General features: G+C 40.0%; 1 protein-coding gene across 1 annotated transcript; it reads left to right on the forward strand.

Moving 5' to 3' along the window:
- Positions 1 to 6,003: 6,003 nt before the first annotated feature.
- LOC103712573 (pectinesterase 3) lies at positions 6,004 to 9,751 on the forward strand. The gene is made up of 2 exons (XM_008799128.4): positions 6,004 to 7,376; positions 8,821 to 9,751. Exons 1-2 carry the CDS (start codon positions 6,290 to 6,292, stop codon positions 9,504 to 9,506), a joined length of 1,773 nt encoding a protein of 590 aa, XP_008797350.2. The 5' UTR covers positions 6,004 to 6,289; the 3' UTR covers positions 9,507 to 9,751.
- Positions 9,752 to 14,789: the final 5,038 nt, after the last annotated feature.

A 14,789-nucleotide genomic window follows, 5' to 3' on the forward strand; every position in this document is an offset into this window, starting at 1 on the left:
TCAAAGTGCCATGTTACCCAGTGGCATGGGTTGCACAAAGTGCCAAATCCACTATTATTAACCACCAGTGGCAACAGTGTCCAAACCCACTATTATTAATTTCTTTAGTAATTTTAGAGCCAAACAAAGTCAAATATTAGTGGACACGGCCTCATAATATATGAAAAGGCCCAAGGTGAATACGATCCAAACTCGGCCCACAATGAGCACGGCCCAATAGGTCCCGAACTTGGCTCACATTGGACACGACCCATTAGGGCTCGAACTTCGTCCACAATGGACCTAGCCCCAATAGGGCCCCAAACTTGGCCCACAATGGATATGACTTAATAAGCCCGCATGGACACAACCCAATAGAGCCCAAAGTCGGCCCACATAATAAATCAATGCAAGGATCTCATTCTTAAGGACCAGAGAATTTAATACAAATACGACAACCATATAATAAATTATTATATTCACATATTAGCAAATATTTAGCATACAGATATCTCCTAAAATATCAAACGAAAATAATTGAATCATCTGTAAGATATTGTTTTAAAAAAAATTTAATATAATTTTAGTAACCATATTGCTAAAATTTTCATGAAGCTCCTAATTTTTGATCATGAGAGATACTAGCCTTGCAATTCATTACGTCACCAACGTCTTGGTTAACAAAATTGCTGCCCCCCATAGAGCTCGCTAAGCTGGCCCAATTGATAGTTGTTTGTGCATCATTTATCACATTTCAAGGATTCCCAGAGGAATTCACTAATGCTATTCTTAGTGCATGCATCAAGTTACCGAACGTCAATTGCTCCTCTAGGTTAGCCGAGTCTTGATAAATGTGATCTCTCAATTGCGTCATTGCCTGAATTGCGTGATCTTTGCAACTTGCCGGCTCGATGAAAGAAAACCATCATGCAAAATGCCATTTAGGAGTTGTTATCCACAGTTGATTCTACGTCATGACATAAATGTTCCAAGAATACTTGGTGTTTGGATGCAAGGCAAAAGCTTCAGAGATTGAAACGATGAGGGTAAAGTAAATTTGAGAATATTTCATAATCATGCAGTTGTGCATATGCGAGAGGGCTGAAATGGTTTTCATGTGAAAGACCTAGCTTAGTCTTGTGCAATAGACCTAACCAAGTTCGATACAACAAATGGATTATTTGAACAATGTGGCATTTCTCCAGCCCGACCATGTTCTCCAAAGTGGCAATGGTAGCTATGAAATTCTTTATTCTATTCATTATATACGAACGACTATTTCATACGTAGATGTCGCTTACAATACCAAGGTGAAAACATTTGAATAGTTGATGAGACATTACTTAGCGAACCAAATAATCCTTACTACTATTTTAGCAACAATCTTGCCAATTCTCCAGGCAGTCTTAAGCCTGTCCACGTTCAGCCCAACTTTAGCAAGATTATCATCGCAACTCTTTGCCTCATCTACGACTTGCCCGAGATCATGAATGGCATCCTTGAAACTCCCAGAGCTAAAGTCATTGATTGCAGCTTGCACATCATTTTTCGCATTTTCGAAATTTCCACTGCAACTCTCCAATCCTGCTCTTATTTGGTCCGTCAAGTTACCGAGCTTCAAATGGTCCTGTACGTTGGCGATGCTTTGACCAATGAAGTCCATCAAATCGTTCATTGCTCCCATCGCGGCATCGCCGATATTTGTTGGCTCGTTCGAGGAAACAACACTTTGGGCGAATGCCATGCAGGAGTTGTACTCCATGCTTGATGCAACTTCATGGCATATTTGTTCCAAGAATACTCGGTCCTTGGATGCAAGCAAAGAGCACGGGAGAACCAGGAAAAGGGTAAAGAGAAAGAGCAGAGAGAAATTCATCTTTTCTATTTCTTTTCAATTTTCTGCTTTATTCTATCTCCCATCAGGCTATTTATAGACTTTGGTTAAGAGATTGTTCGTCTTTCTCACAAGTCAATGTAGAAAGAATTTATATTGCCAAATCTGATGACTGACTCTTCCTCACCTTATTTATTCTATTCTTCTTCTTCCTTCCTTCTTTTCCTCTCTACCAGCCATGCCCTCGGTTCAGCCCGCGGCCCTCTCCTTCATTTTCTTCTTCTTTCCTTTTCTCTCTTCCTTCAGACCAGCCGAGTCAGCCGTTCCTTTCCTTTTCTTCTCCTTGTTTTCTAGTTTCTTCTCATTGTTGGTTCCTTCTTTGTTTCTTTTCATTTCCTTAATTATTTTCTTCGCACATGCGATAAGAAAACCATCGCCATATCTTTCCATTTCCTACGCATCTCTCCCATGGTGATTATGCGTAAATCCATCCATCCGCTCTTTCCTTACTTTTCTCTCCCTGCACCGACGCCACCCTCTCTTTCTATTTTCCGCCATCCTCCGCTCTCTCTTCTCTCCGATGACAACATCCCCCTACCTCCCTACTCAAACTCACATAACTTTTTTTCTTAATTTACTCATCCAGGACAATAAATATTTGTAATTTGGTAAGTATATTTTCTCAATAATGAATCCATGCAAGGATCTCATTCTCAAGAACCAGAGAATTTAATACAAATAACCATATAATAACTTATATCAAACGAAAGTAATTGAATCATCTGTAAGATATTATTTTAAAGAATCTATAATATAATTTTAGCAACTATATTAATAAATTTTTTAGGAATTTCCTAATTTTTCATCATGAGAGATACTAGCCTTGCGATTCATTACGTCACTCATGTCTTGGTTAACAAAATTGCTGCGCCCCATAAAACTTTCCAAACTGACCCTATTGATAGCTGTTTGTGCATCATTTATCACATTTCAAGGATTCCTGAAGGAATTCACTAATGCTATTCTTAGTGCACGTGCATGCATCAAGTCTTAATAAATGTGATCCCTTAATTGCGTCATTACGTGGATTGCATGATCTTACTAGCTTCTCGGCTCGGTGAAAGAAAACCACCATGCCATATGCCATTTAGGAGTGGTTATCCTCACTTGATTCCACATCATGACATAAATGTTCCATGAATACTAGGTCTTTGGATGCAAGGCAAAAGTTTGGGAGAATAAAATGATGAGAGTAAAGTGAATTTGAGAATATTTCATAATACACGAGATGGTTGAAATGGTTTTCTGGTGAAAGACCTAGCTTAGTCATGTGTAAAAGACCTAACCAAGTTCCATGTGATGAATGGATTAATGAATGGCAGCTATGAAATTTCTGCTCTTCATGGTTCGTGGGTGTTACATGAAGCTTGGATCGGTGTAAATGCTAGAGAGAAGTTGAGCATCACACAACCAATTTATTGGGAATCTATTAATGAGTGACAATATGATGAGTCAATTAAAATAGGGTTAAATAAACTTGGTTTGGGGTCTGAAGTTTCAGGCCACCTTGGATCTTGAGGTCGATAGAGTCATTCTATCACTCCAACTTGAAATTGGTCCCCTTGGTGCACCGTCCATGGTTGAATGTTACGAATCAGGCACCCAATTATTTTGTCACAACTATTTAGGCACCTCGGCCTAAGTTTATATTAATTATGATAACATGATTGAACATTAGCCTCACATTCATGGGATATCTACTCTGCACTCCCTTTGTCAACTGATATTAAAGAAATACATCACATGACAATCACATAATAAACTAAAACTATTTTTAAGATTAAAAAACTCTTGTTTTTAGGGGTTATGAGTGACCTGAGGCATGTACCCTAGCAGTATTCCATGATTCCATCCATGCCCTCAATTGACCATCCCTGCTCCAAAACAGCTGATCCCCATGGTAGTTGCTGCCTCTGTCAACGATCCACCTATGCGGCAAGTAATATTCCCATGCCAAAGCATCATGATCTGTGCTTAAATTGCTGTATATCACCATTAGTTTTATTTTGAGCAAACCAATGCGCCCACACCAAGCATATTGACCTAAAGAAGCCTTTCCCAAGAAGTGGCTAAGTCCGGGTGGTGCGGGCTTTGTGATACGGACCCGCACTCCAGGATGGCTGCCAGTTGTACGAGACCCGCACTCTAGGGCTTTGTGCGCCTGCCAACTTTACCTTCGTCAAGCTTCTGATAGTACAGTGTGGCATGCTGCTCGTGCATGATCGAACGCAGGACTGTGCCTGCCAAGTTTATCTTCGCCAAGCTTCTGGCGGTATAGTGTCGCACGCGGTGCTCCTGCATGATCGAGAGCGGGATCGTGCTTGCCAAGTTTACCTTCGCTAAGGTTCTGACTTTTATTAAAGTTCATTTCATAGCAATATATCCATTATCTATTACATATATTTAAAAATTGAGACTTTTGTTTATTATAATCTATTATTTGGTGTATCTATCTATTGAAGTTTTTTATTTACTATAATCCATTACATTGTCAATTATATTTCAAAAGTAGTTAGATAAAGAAGAAAAAACTGTACCTATGCATAATATAGATGACAAAAAATTTTGCATATAATTTTAGCTTGTGCAAAGCTCTCCAATGGTCATGTGGATATCAGTATTAATGATAGGAGTTTTTGCTCGATCATGATCAAAGTTAATTGCTTAATATATAATAGAAATTTGACTGTTGAAACTTTCTATTTATTATAATTTGATACATTCTTATATTATATTTTAAAAACCGTTAAAAAAAAAATTATGTCTATATCTCCTCTCAACCCATATCTTTTTATTCATCTTATAGATCAAAAGATCTAGAAGCTTGAATTTAGATTGAAACTTAGAGAGACTCTTAAAATTGCGAGCTGGATAGACTAATGGATCTGATCTCTTTCTTGAAATCTGTGGATGCTACCCACAGCACGTAGTTAGAGTACGCTGCTGTTTCTTATGAATCCAACTCCTCGTCAAAATCCATTTGGTTTGCGGTCCTCAAACCATTCATGCTTTTATGCTTTGAATCTCGAGAAAGCTCGACAGGTCTCCAGCATGATTGAATTCATGGCGGAATCTCCGGCCACGCGGTGATGGCTTTTCACATGGGACACAATTGCATGTGCCGATGCTGGCCTTAAAGAAGATTCTTCTCTCCGCCGAATTAGATAACTTGGACTCCAGTAAACAAATTAAACCCCCAACTCCATTCTACTATAAAAATATAAGATTTTTATATGAAATCTTATATTTGATGCGAAAATTTGTTTCTGAGAACCAGCCACGTATCCACCAAGCTCTAGTTATCTAATTGGGTGCTATTTGATGCGTATAACTCCTAGCTGGCTTAAGGTTGCATTGTTTGGTAAGAATTTAACCGGAAGGGGGTGGAACTTCTGTCTAAAGTTTGTTTGCCCTGTAAAAATATAGCATATGCCCCTCTTGGTAGAATCACCGGATAGAGAAGAATAAAAAGGGATTGGATATTTGGATTGGTGTGGAATGATCGTATAAAAGCTAGTAGTGCAAGACGCATGTGAGAACCACATGAGAGTATATGTTTAGTCTCATATCGGTTATTTTGCTAAATAGATCATAGATACTTATGTAGAACTAAAAAATCCAATAATATTTTTCGGCTAGCTATTTTAGATAAAGTCTCGAGTTATTACAAATGACATCAGAGCAGACTCGGCCTATAACTTACGTGGATTAGAGAATACTGCGGTACATATTCGTATGCCGATCTGATGCTTATAATTAGATTTGAATAAATTTAAATTTTTAGAAACTGGACCTATTTATATCGTTTTGGTCGGTGGTGATGTACGATGGTGGGGTGTGAGTCACAATGCATGCTCGGTTTCCACAAACTCAGACCGTGTTTCGTGACATTTGGATCCCAGCTCGTGCTAGGCTGGCGGTGAGGACGAGTCATATCTTAGGACCTCTGATTGGTCATCATTTACGAGAATGCCATCCTCTGCGAGTTCTTTTAAAATGATGCTATGGCAGTTTAGAAATTAACTTGATTGTCAAGAGCAATGATAGTCCTGTTGGTTGCCTCCTCGGTCCTCGCTCTCTGTTTTCCAAACCTTGGGCACTCTGCCCTCTTTCCTGGCTTCTACTCCATTGCCCATAAATTCCAAGGCTAATTTGCCATTCCCCAAATTTCACAGAGCCATCTTATAAAACTATCCTTTTGGCCATCGTAAGAGCTTAGGTAATTAACCAGAGCATTTTCGCCAGTCTAAAGTTCATTCAGGGTATCAAGAGGATGATACAAGCTTGGTCCTACCGGTCTTCATTTAATAGTGGAAGCTAGGAATGACAGTGTAAGGCACCAATCAATGACCACCCCACCTACCACCATAAACCCCCCTATCAAGTAAGAGCCTGAACGCCGGCAGGGAAGAAACAATGGAAACCATCAAATCCTTCAAAGGTTTGCCGATGGACTCCATCAAATCCTTCAAAGGCTATGGCAAGGTGAACGAGGCCGAGGACCGCCAGTTCTTCCGGAAAACGAGAAGGCGTCTCATCATCATCGCAGCTTCTGTGGTCCTCCTCCTTGCAATCGTAGGCATCACGGTTGGTGTCATGGTGGGCAAGCATGGCGACGGCAACCCTTCTTCATCGATAACCTTCTCCGATTCATTAAAGGCTGTATGCAGTGTGACAAGATACCCAGACTCTTGCTACTCCAGTATCTCTTCAGCGAAGGGTGCCAACTTAACCAATGATCCTGAGGAGCTCTTCAAGTTCTCCCTCGCCGTCGCGACCGATGCGCTCTCGAAGATCTCTGCCTTGGCCGACACTTTCACCATCCCATCAAATGATAAGAGGCTCGAGTTGGCGCTGAAAGACTGCAAGGAGTTGTTTGATGATGCCATGGACCGGTTCAATGACTCGCTCTCATCAATGCAGGCGGGGGAAGAAGAGAAGCTACTGACTCCGGCGAAGATTGATGACCTCAAGACATGGCTCAGCGCGGCGGTCACCGACCAAGAGACTTGCTTGGATGGGTTCGAGGGCACGACAGGTGACATCAAGGTGAAGATGGAGAAAGCCATGGTGAGCTCCATGCAGTTCACGAGTAACAGTTTGGCGATTGTGGCTGGAATCCTAGGTATTCTCGAGAAGTTAAATTTTCCAATTCATAGAAAGCTACTAGCAACCACTGCCATTGATCGCTATCCTGTTTGGGTGACCACCGCACAGAGGAGAGCTCTTTTGCAAGATTCAATACAATGGACACCAAATGTGACGGTGGCTCATGATGGAACCGGGCAAGTGAAGACGATCAGCGAGGCCATAGATTTAGTCCCTAAGAAGAACGCAAACCCATTTGTCATTCATGTCAAGGAAGGTGTGTACGAAGAGAATGTGGTGGTGGACAAGAGCAAATGGAATGTTATGATGTTTGGAGATGGCATGAACAAGACGATCGTTGATGGGAGCTTGAATTTTATTGATGGGACACCCACTTTTTCTACAGCAACCTTTGGTGAGTTCTTGATGCCCTAATCTATGAAAAAATTTCTGTTTTCAGTTCTACTTGAGATTCCTGCTTTCATCGTTCTCAACCCTTCTTCCATTGTTTTGACAAAGATTAGGCAATGGCTGTTTCTTTTAATTCAGCTGTCAAAGGTCTGGTACAGAGTTATGTATGTTTAGATTTTATAAATCTTAGTGCACAGTTGATTCATGAGTTAGCTTAAACATAATATCAAAGTTGTGGAGATGATTGTAGGTGATGGAGAGTCTGTTTGTTTCCTCCCTGTTTCCGTTTTTCTTGTGGAAAAGTTGCCAAAGCTTGAGTGGCCCGGCCACAGCTAAAGCGACATATATGTGCTCGTGACGCCAGAAGACAATCGCGTGGTCCAAAGCATCTGTTTTTGGTCCCACATGACGTGGCTGTCCAAATTTTCTAACATGCTAATTAAGGCGTGGTGGTCCAGATACGGTTCATTCGCCATAGATCACGGAATCCTATGCGGTGTGGTGTCGGTGGACTCCTGCCGGACTTGGGAGAGAGATTTAACCATACCTTTCTTTGAAGCTTATCTAGGTTTGAGATTCGAATTAAGAGGTGAAGGTGCTTGCAATTCTCAGCAGCCTCTGTTGCTCTGAAGCAAATCAAATAGGCTCGAGAACTGACTAATCAGTTTTTAGCTTAGTTGATTAAGGGGTGCGATCGTACTAGTACTAATACACCAGCTTCCATCGGAGTTTACCAGATTAAGAAAAAAAAGGCCCCCTCATCGAGCTTAATTGGATTTCGATTGGCTAGAAGTCTCCAATTTAGATAACATGCAAACTCGATTCTAAGTTGGGTCTAAGGTGAAAGGACTAGATCTAGCTTCACAGGTACATTTTTGTTAGGTTTAATCAGGTCTATCTAGGTCAACGAGTGTGAGGTCCGATCCTGGTCCAAGCCTGGATTCATGCCTAACTAATACGTCTAAATTTGGTCAGATTTGGTCAGATTCAACTGGATCAATTACACTTCGGTTGTCCTAAAAAACCAGTGCTTCTACAATTAATGAATGAATGAATTATTTGTTGAAATGTAATGCACTCCTTTGCTCTAATGAATGTTCCGATGTATCAAAAAATATCTCTGTATGTATCTCATCTTTAGCTGTTTCTTAGACAAGTGTCATTTAAGTGTTGAGTCTGTTCAGTTCTCTATGGGAGATATGAGTAGTCCATCAGTCACAGAAAAAATTCTGTTTTTGAAAGAACTCCTCCCAATTTTTGTTAGAGAACTCTGCTGCAGCAACTCTGAAATATTCTGTACTCTGGGTACTCTGTCTTCTCCTTTGATATCTCTAACATTATTACTCTTGGATGATATAAGTGGAAGTCATGTGCACAAAAAAGAGAGATACAAAGGAAATACGCCCATAAGACATCTAAAACAAGCTGTTCGTGGCTTTTTGTCTCAGTTGTGACTGGAAGGAGGTTCATGGCAAAGGATATGGGCTTCAGGAACTCCGCCGGTCCGGAGAAACACCAAGCTGTTGCTCTCCGGGCCGGCTCCGACCGCTCCGTCTTCTACCGCTGCTACTTCGATGGATTCCAGGACACCCTCTACGCTCATTCCCTCCGCCAGTTCTACCGCGAGTGCGACATCGTAGGCACCATCGATTTCATCTTTGGCGACGCATCTGCCGTCTTTCAGAGCTGCAAGATCATGCCCAGGGAGCCATTGCCCAACCAGATGAACACCATAACAGCCCAGGGCAAGAAGGATCCCAATGAGAACACCGGCATATCAATTCAAGGATGCACAGTTGCACCCTATGACAAAGTGACGAGGCCCACGTACCTCGGCAGGCCATGGAAGGACTACTCCACGGCGATCGTCATGCAGTCGGAGATCGGAGCAGTGGTTGATCCTGATGGCTGGCTTCCATGGGTGCCTGGCCAGGTGCCTCCGGATACTATATCATATGCAGAGTACCTGAACACGGGGCCGGGATCTAGTGTTGCAGGCCGGGTCTCATGGCCTGGTTATAAGCCAGAAGTCAGCGCAGATGAAGCAAAGAAGTATACGGTGGAATCCTTTCTCAAGGGCAGTGATTGGATACCAGAGACTGGTGTGGAATTCCAATCCAATTTGGGTCAGTGATTGAATGGCAGCACTGTTCGTGTAATGGCAACTTCTTATCCAAGAGTGATATAGATATAAATGTAGCTTCTCAGAAAAAAAAGAAAAGAAAGAGCGGATCAAGATATAAATGTTCCAATTAGAACTTAGCATGCCTTTACATGTTTCATTGAGAGGGTGAAAAATGTAGTGCTGTATCCTTTTATTGTAATACATACATCTTGTTGGAATTGTATTGGAGATTTGTCATAGAGTGGCTTATGTGAGTTCGAGGTGCTCTGGGATTTGTTTTGAACACCTTTGGAAATATCATTTTCCCCTCAAAGAAAAATTCTTTTTCTCAATGTTCTTACCATACTCCTCATTGTTCTTGTTGAAAAGGCTTACATAATCTGCATTAATGTCCGTTCCTACCATAATCACCCATGTTTATCGGGAGGCGAATAGTGGTGCTGACTAGGTAGCCTCTTTTACAGCACATTATTTTAATGGATTTTTCTGGAAAAACCAAGCGGATGTTCCTTACTCTTTTCGCCAGCTTCTTTTTTTCTGATTTTGTTGGCTGCACTCACATGTGCATCGTATGAGGCGCTTGTACCAAACAAAAGAAAAAAAAAATCTGATTGAGATCTTGATCTCTTATATGATTGATGGCTAAGACTACTTTATGCCTTGTAAATTTTGTTTGGCAGAGATGCACTTCCCTTGAAGTAAGCTTGAATTCAAAAATCAGTCAGATGTTCCTTGTAACAACTCTTAAAAGCATAAGATTTTATATAGATAGATATGATAGAATTCAGATGGAGCAAAGCATCAAATGTATATAGTTATCAAGTGGGTGTTTGCATGATGATGAAATCCCATTGTTAGTATATTCTTACCACATATAAAGATTTATACAGGAAACACATGAGAGATAGTGAGGATGGATGTGGTCTTCCAATTTGATTAAAATTTTTGTTATTTTTACAGTTTGATATATCTCGAATTTTGGGAAGCACACCTTTTTTTTTTTGACTTTCTCTATCTTAAGATTTAAGAGTCGGAGAATAAAATTATACAAAGTCTATTTATTTATTTCAAAAGTAGACATAGAAGGTTGGAGCAGGACAAACAAACACATAATTTATTCTATTTACTTTAATTTATATATCTGACCATTGGAGTTGCAAGTAGCGGACTCATTAATTCAGTTGTCAGTTTTATAATCTAGATTCTCTCCACTTCGTTTTTAAACCGGAGGGGCCGCATTAGCTCATCACATTTTCTTTTGTGAATTATAAAATGACAGGTGTACCGAACCTCCCCAAATAAAAATTGGCATTTCTTGTTTCTATCTCTATGGAAGTTTGATAGTTTGAACAACCCCTTGATTAATACTCCTATTAGACTATCCATTTTCAGGAAAAAAAAAAACAGTTAGGTGCTATCATCTTCCTATCGATATTATTTATACTAAATCTCAGCATGTACAAAATGCACAAGAAAAAAAGTATCAACTATTGTGATTCCGCATACCTTCCTTTCTACCGTATCAACTCTTCCCTTGTCATCCTATCCCACCAAACCCTCCTCCACCATTCCCATATAATCTGACTTCCCTTCCAACATTGCAACATCGACGGTGTCGGCAATGACGAGGACATGAAGGGCATAACAATGGATCTTAAAGTCCTTAAAGCAAGGTTACCATGGCCGAGCAGATCTAGATAATGACAAAACAGAATTTATCAGAAGCTATATCGTTGTTGCCAGTAGGGGTGGCAATTGGATTGATCAAATGCAAATCGGATAAAAATTTCTACCAAAATCTATCTTGTTTATTAAATAGATCAAAAATTTAGATTCAAACCCAATCTATATATTATATAGGTTTAGATAGGTTGATCCGTTTATAATCCAAACTTACTTATATCAAATCCGAATCTGCTTAAAGTGAATCGTTTGAAGGTCAGATTGATGAATTGGATCATAAATTGGTACTCTCAATTGCCACTGCATGCAATCAAAAAGTACCATGAAGGTCAAGAAGGTAAAAAGTGAGTGCTCGGGTTGAACTCTCTCTCTCTCTCATTCATAATAATGAAAACCTAGGATGAGTTTGGAAATTGGAATTCTTCAATATATATATATATATATATAATTTGAAAGTGCACTTCTCATTTTGGCCGGAATGGAAAAAGGAAAGGTATACTTACTAAAGATAACTATTGCATTTGGTTTTTGGATCTTATAAAAAACTAAAGTGGTTGGGAATTCTATTTTTGAGATTGGAAAGGGGGAGAGACAGTGGAGACCAGCCCGAATCAAACGGTCCCTTGAGATTACTATTTTTATTTTTAATTTTTGTCAGGTGTAAAGTTATGATTGAAGACTTCCCCAAGGCATTTGACAAGTATAGCTCCAAACCATTGATCATAAATGCTTAAATGCTCCAGGCCTATAAGCTCCATACCGAAGAAACAAGGAAGCCAGGGAGTATTAACTAGATGCAACTTAGGGCATATTTGGCTGGGAAGTATAGCCAGTCCGATCTCTCTTCCAATCCATGTTGATTTTAATTTTAATTTTGATTGTGAACCACTGGGCCCCTCGGTGAGATGTGCCAAAGAAGAAGGTAGCAAGTAGCTCCACTCCTACAGGTGCAAAAAAGGACGGTCCAACAGTCAGAAAAGTTGACACTGATATTTCTTATAGGCAATAATTGAGGCTTTTCACAACTGATCCGGTCCATCTCGGCTCTCCAAGAACTATGCCCAGTTAAGCAAATGGTTCGGCCTTACACAGTTTTCACGATCAAATAGATGAATGTCCATTACTACAACAGAGGGATTTAGAGGCTTTAGATATATAGCATTGAATTGTCCGAAGCTGAATTCACCTTGAACTAACTAATCTAGACCTTAGGATCAAGTTTTATCCTATTGGAGTTCTTACTGGCGGAGGAGTGAATAAGGCTTTCTGCGGCCTCGACTAGGAACGTGGAAGAGGAAGCTATAATCTTAACAACGGCCATTTCCCGGTAGGGCGATAATAGCTTTTATGAGCAAGTAGAGTTACTATCTGGACTAGTAAAGGAATGCCTATTTATGAGCCGTTAGCTTTCAAACTAATAGGTTTTTTAAACTCTAGATAATTAGATGGGTTCAAACCACGAAGGTTGAATTCCATGCACGCATGTTCATGGCATAGAAAAGCTTAAGAAAGCATGGAATGTTTTTGGTAGTGATTTATTCAACTATGAGGTTGAAGAGCTAAAGCATGTGGATGAGATATATGTAAAAATTTTGCAAGACGTAAAGGTTAATTTCTTGAGACGATTTATCTATCAACGAGATGAAAAAGACGATCATTTTGAAATTGCTCCAGATATCAAGCAATAAAAAGATATGCATCGTGTGGATAATTCCTACACTGCATTGGTAACCCACAAGATAGAAGTGCAAGTTGATTTTGAATCGACTCCGGTCGCAATCATGATCGAGCAAGAGACAGGCCAGTGAGGAATTGTCCAATTAATGGACTTAGCAACAAGGACTTCACAGTGAGGAATACTGACAAACCATTGCTTGTTCTACTTAGTCGTATGTATTTTTTGGTCTTTGTACTTGGATAGCTCTACCATGTTACTATAAAAAGATTCTCTTAGTAATATGCATGTCATTTTTTGGGGTACCTAAGTACCAGCATTATCAGTAGAGCTGTTGGTTTAAAAAGCATTATGAACATCATTTCATGAAGATCAACATGAGAATTCTCAGAAATGAATTACTCCTCAAGTGTCTATTTTATCCCTAATCATGATGGTGATCGAATGCAACCCTCCAACCTCGATCTGGAAGAGGTTACTTGTCATGCTGATCTAGACATTTAGATCATTAAGATGTATAAATGTGGTCCTAGGTAGCATACTTGGGCATGAACTTTTACAAGTGAGGTATGAAATGCACCACAACTTAGGCAATTTGGATTATCTTGATCAAGACCAATTACGCATGCCTTTTATGCATTTTTATCAATTAGTCTACCATGCAGATGATTTTTGCTTGGTTAGTAAAATTGTGAGTGACTTGATAACCGAGTCTGGTTGGCAAAATTGCGAATTCTTCATAAAGAGCTTCATTGTAAGTTTGAGCAAGTGTATCTGACATTCGGACCTAAGACAAGGGAATCCTACTCCAATTGCCTCGCAAAAAAAGTAGACAACAACCACCCTAATTTGAGTTCCTCATAAGAACAACTTCGATTTGAGGGCCTAGATAATGGTCGGCAAAAATGTGAAAGCCATCAATACTGCTAGCCTTTCGGGTGATCAGAAATAAATAAGCAAGTTTAAAACAGTTTGTAAATTTAATTATTAAGCTAATGCAGAGGAAACCCTAGAAAAATGAAAAAGACATAAAAACTAGCAGTAGGAAAAAGTAGCACCAATTATTAGATGAATCAAGACTATATAATTAATGAACAGAATTCTATTTTCTATTTCCTTTTCCTCTTCGTTTTGCTTTCACTTTTCACTTTTTCACCATCATCATATTTGCAATTGTGGTGGATCAACCGGGTTAGGCAGGCCTCCATAGCTCAATCTTTTCTTGAACTATTGAAGAATTCAGAGGCACCACTAATGTTGAAGGGAGAATTTTTGATAGGTTTCTTACAGCCTTCTCACACAGAAGCTGATGAAAAGAACTCAAGAATTCCTTGATAACTGGCAATGAGTATTGCCTTGTACTATGGCAATTGGATCATCCACTACAACAAAAATAGGATTTCTCGACTTTTATGTGCCGACGCATTAAAAAAGCATTAGCAATTTGTTGAGTGCGCCAAACTTTGCCGATGCTTTTTAGTAGCATCGTTAGGGATGAAAGTAAGACGATGCTAGTTAGCATCGTTGAAAACAAATTGCAAGACGACGCTTCTAAGCGTCGTCAGAGGCCAAAGAGGAAAAAGAACAGATGACGCTTAAAAGCGTCCCCAGAATCCTACTCACTAGACCCCTCACTTAACACCAACTTTTTCCTTAAACTCCTTAAACACTAAACTAAGACGACGCTTATAAGCGTCATCGGATGCCACTTAGGCCAGACGATGCTTAATTAAAAGCGTCGTCGGACGCCAACCCACTCCCCCCACTTAGGCTAGACGACGCTTAAAAGCATCATTGAAATCCCATGGTCTAAACATGCCCTATAAAATGCCAATCTCCTAGCCAAGCGATGGAAACCTTAGCCGCAGTTTGAGAGAGAGAGAGAGAAAGAGAGGTGGATGAGGGGAGCCAAAGAAAGTGCAATGGAGATATGG

Source organism: Phoenix dactylifera, chromosome 8, assembly GCF_009389715.1.
Source record: "Phoenix dactylifera cultivar Barhee BC4 chromosome 8, palm_55x_up_171113_PBpolish2nd_filt_p, whole genome shotgun sequence".
NCBI classification, from domain to species: domain Eukaryota; kingdom Viridiplantae; phylum Streptophyta; class Magnoliopsida; order Arecales; family Arecaceae; genus Phoenix; species Phoenix dactylifera.

Coding starts and splice junctions, on each gene's coding strand:
- LOC103712573 (XM_008799128.4), top strand. CDS start 6,290: ATGGAAACCATCAAATCCTTCAAAGGTTTGCCGATGGACTCCATCAAA. Junction 7,377..8,820: donor TTTTTCTACAGCAACCTTTG/GTGAGTTCTTGA, acceptor TTTTTGTCTCAG/TTGTGACTGGAAGGAGGTTC.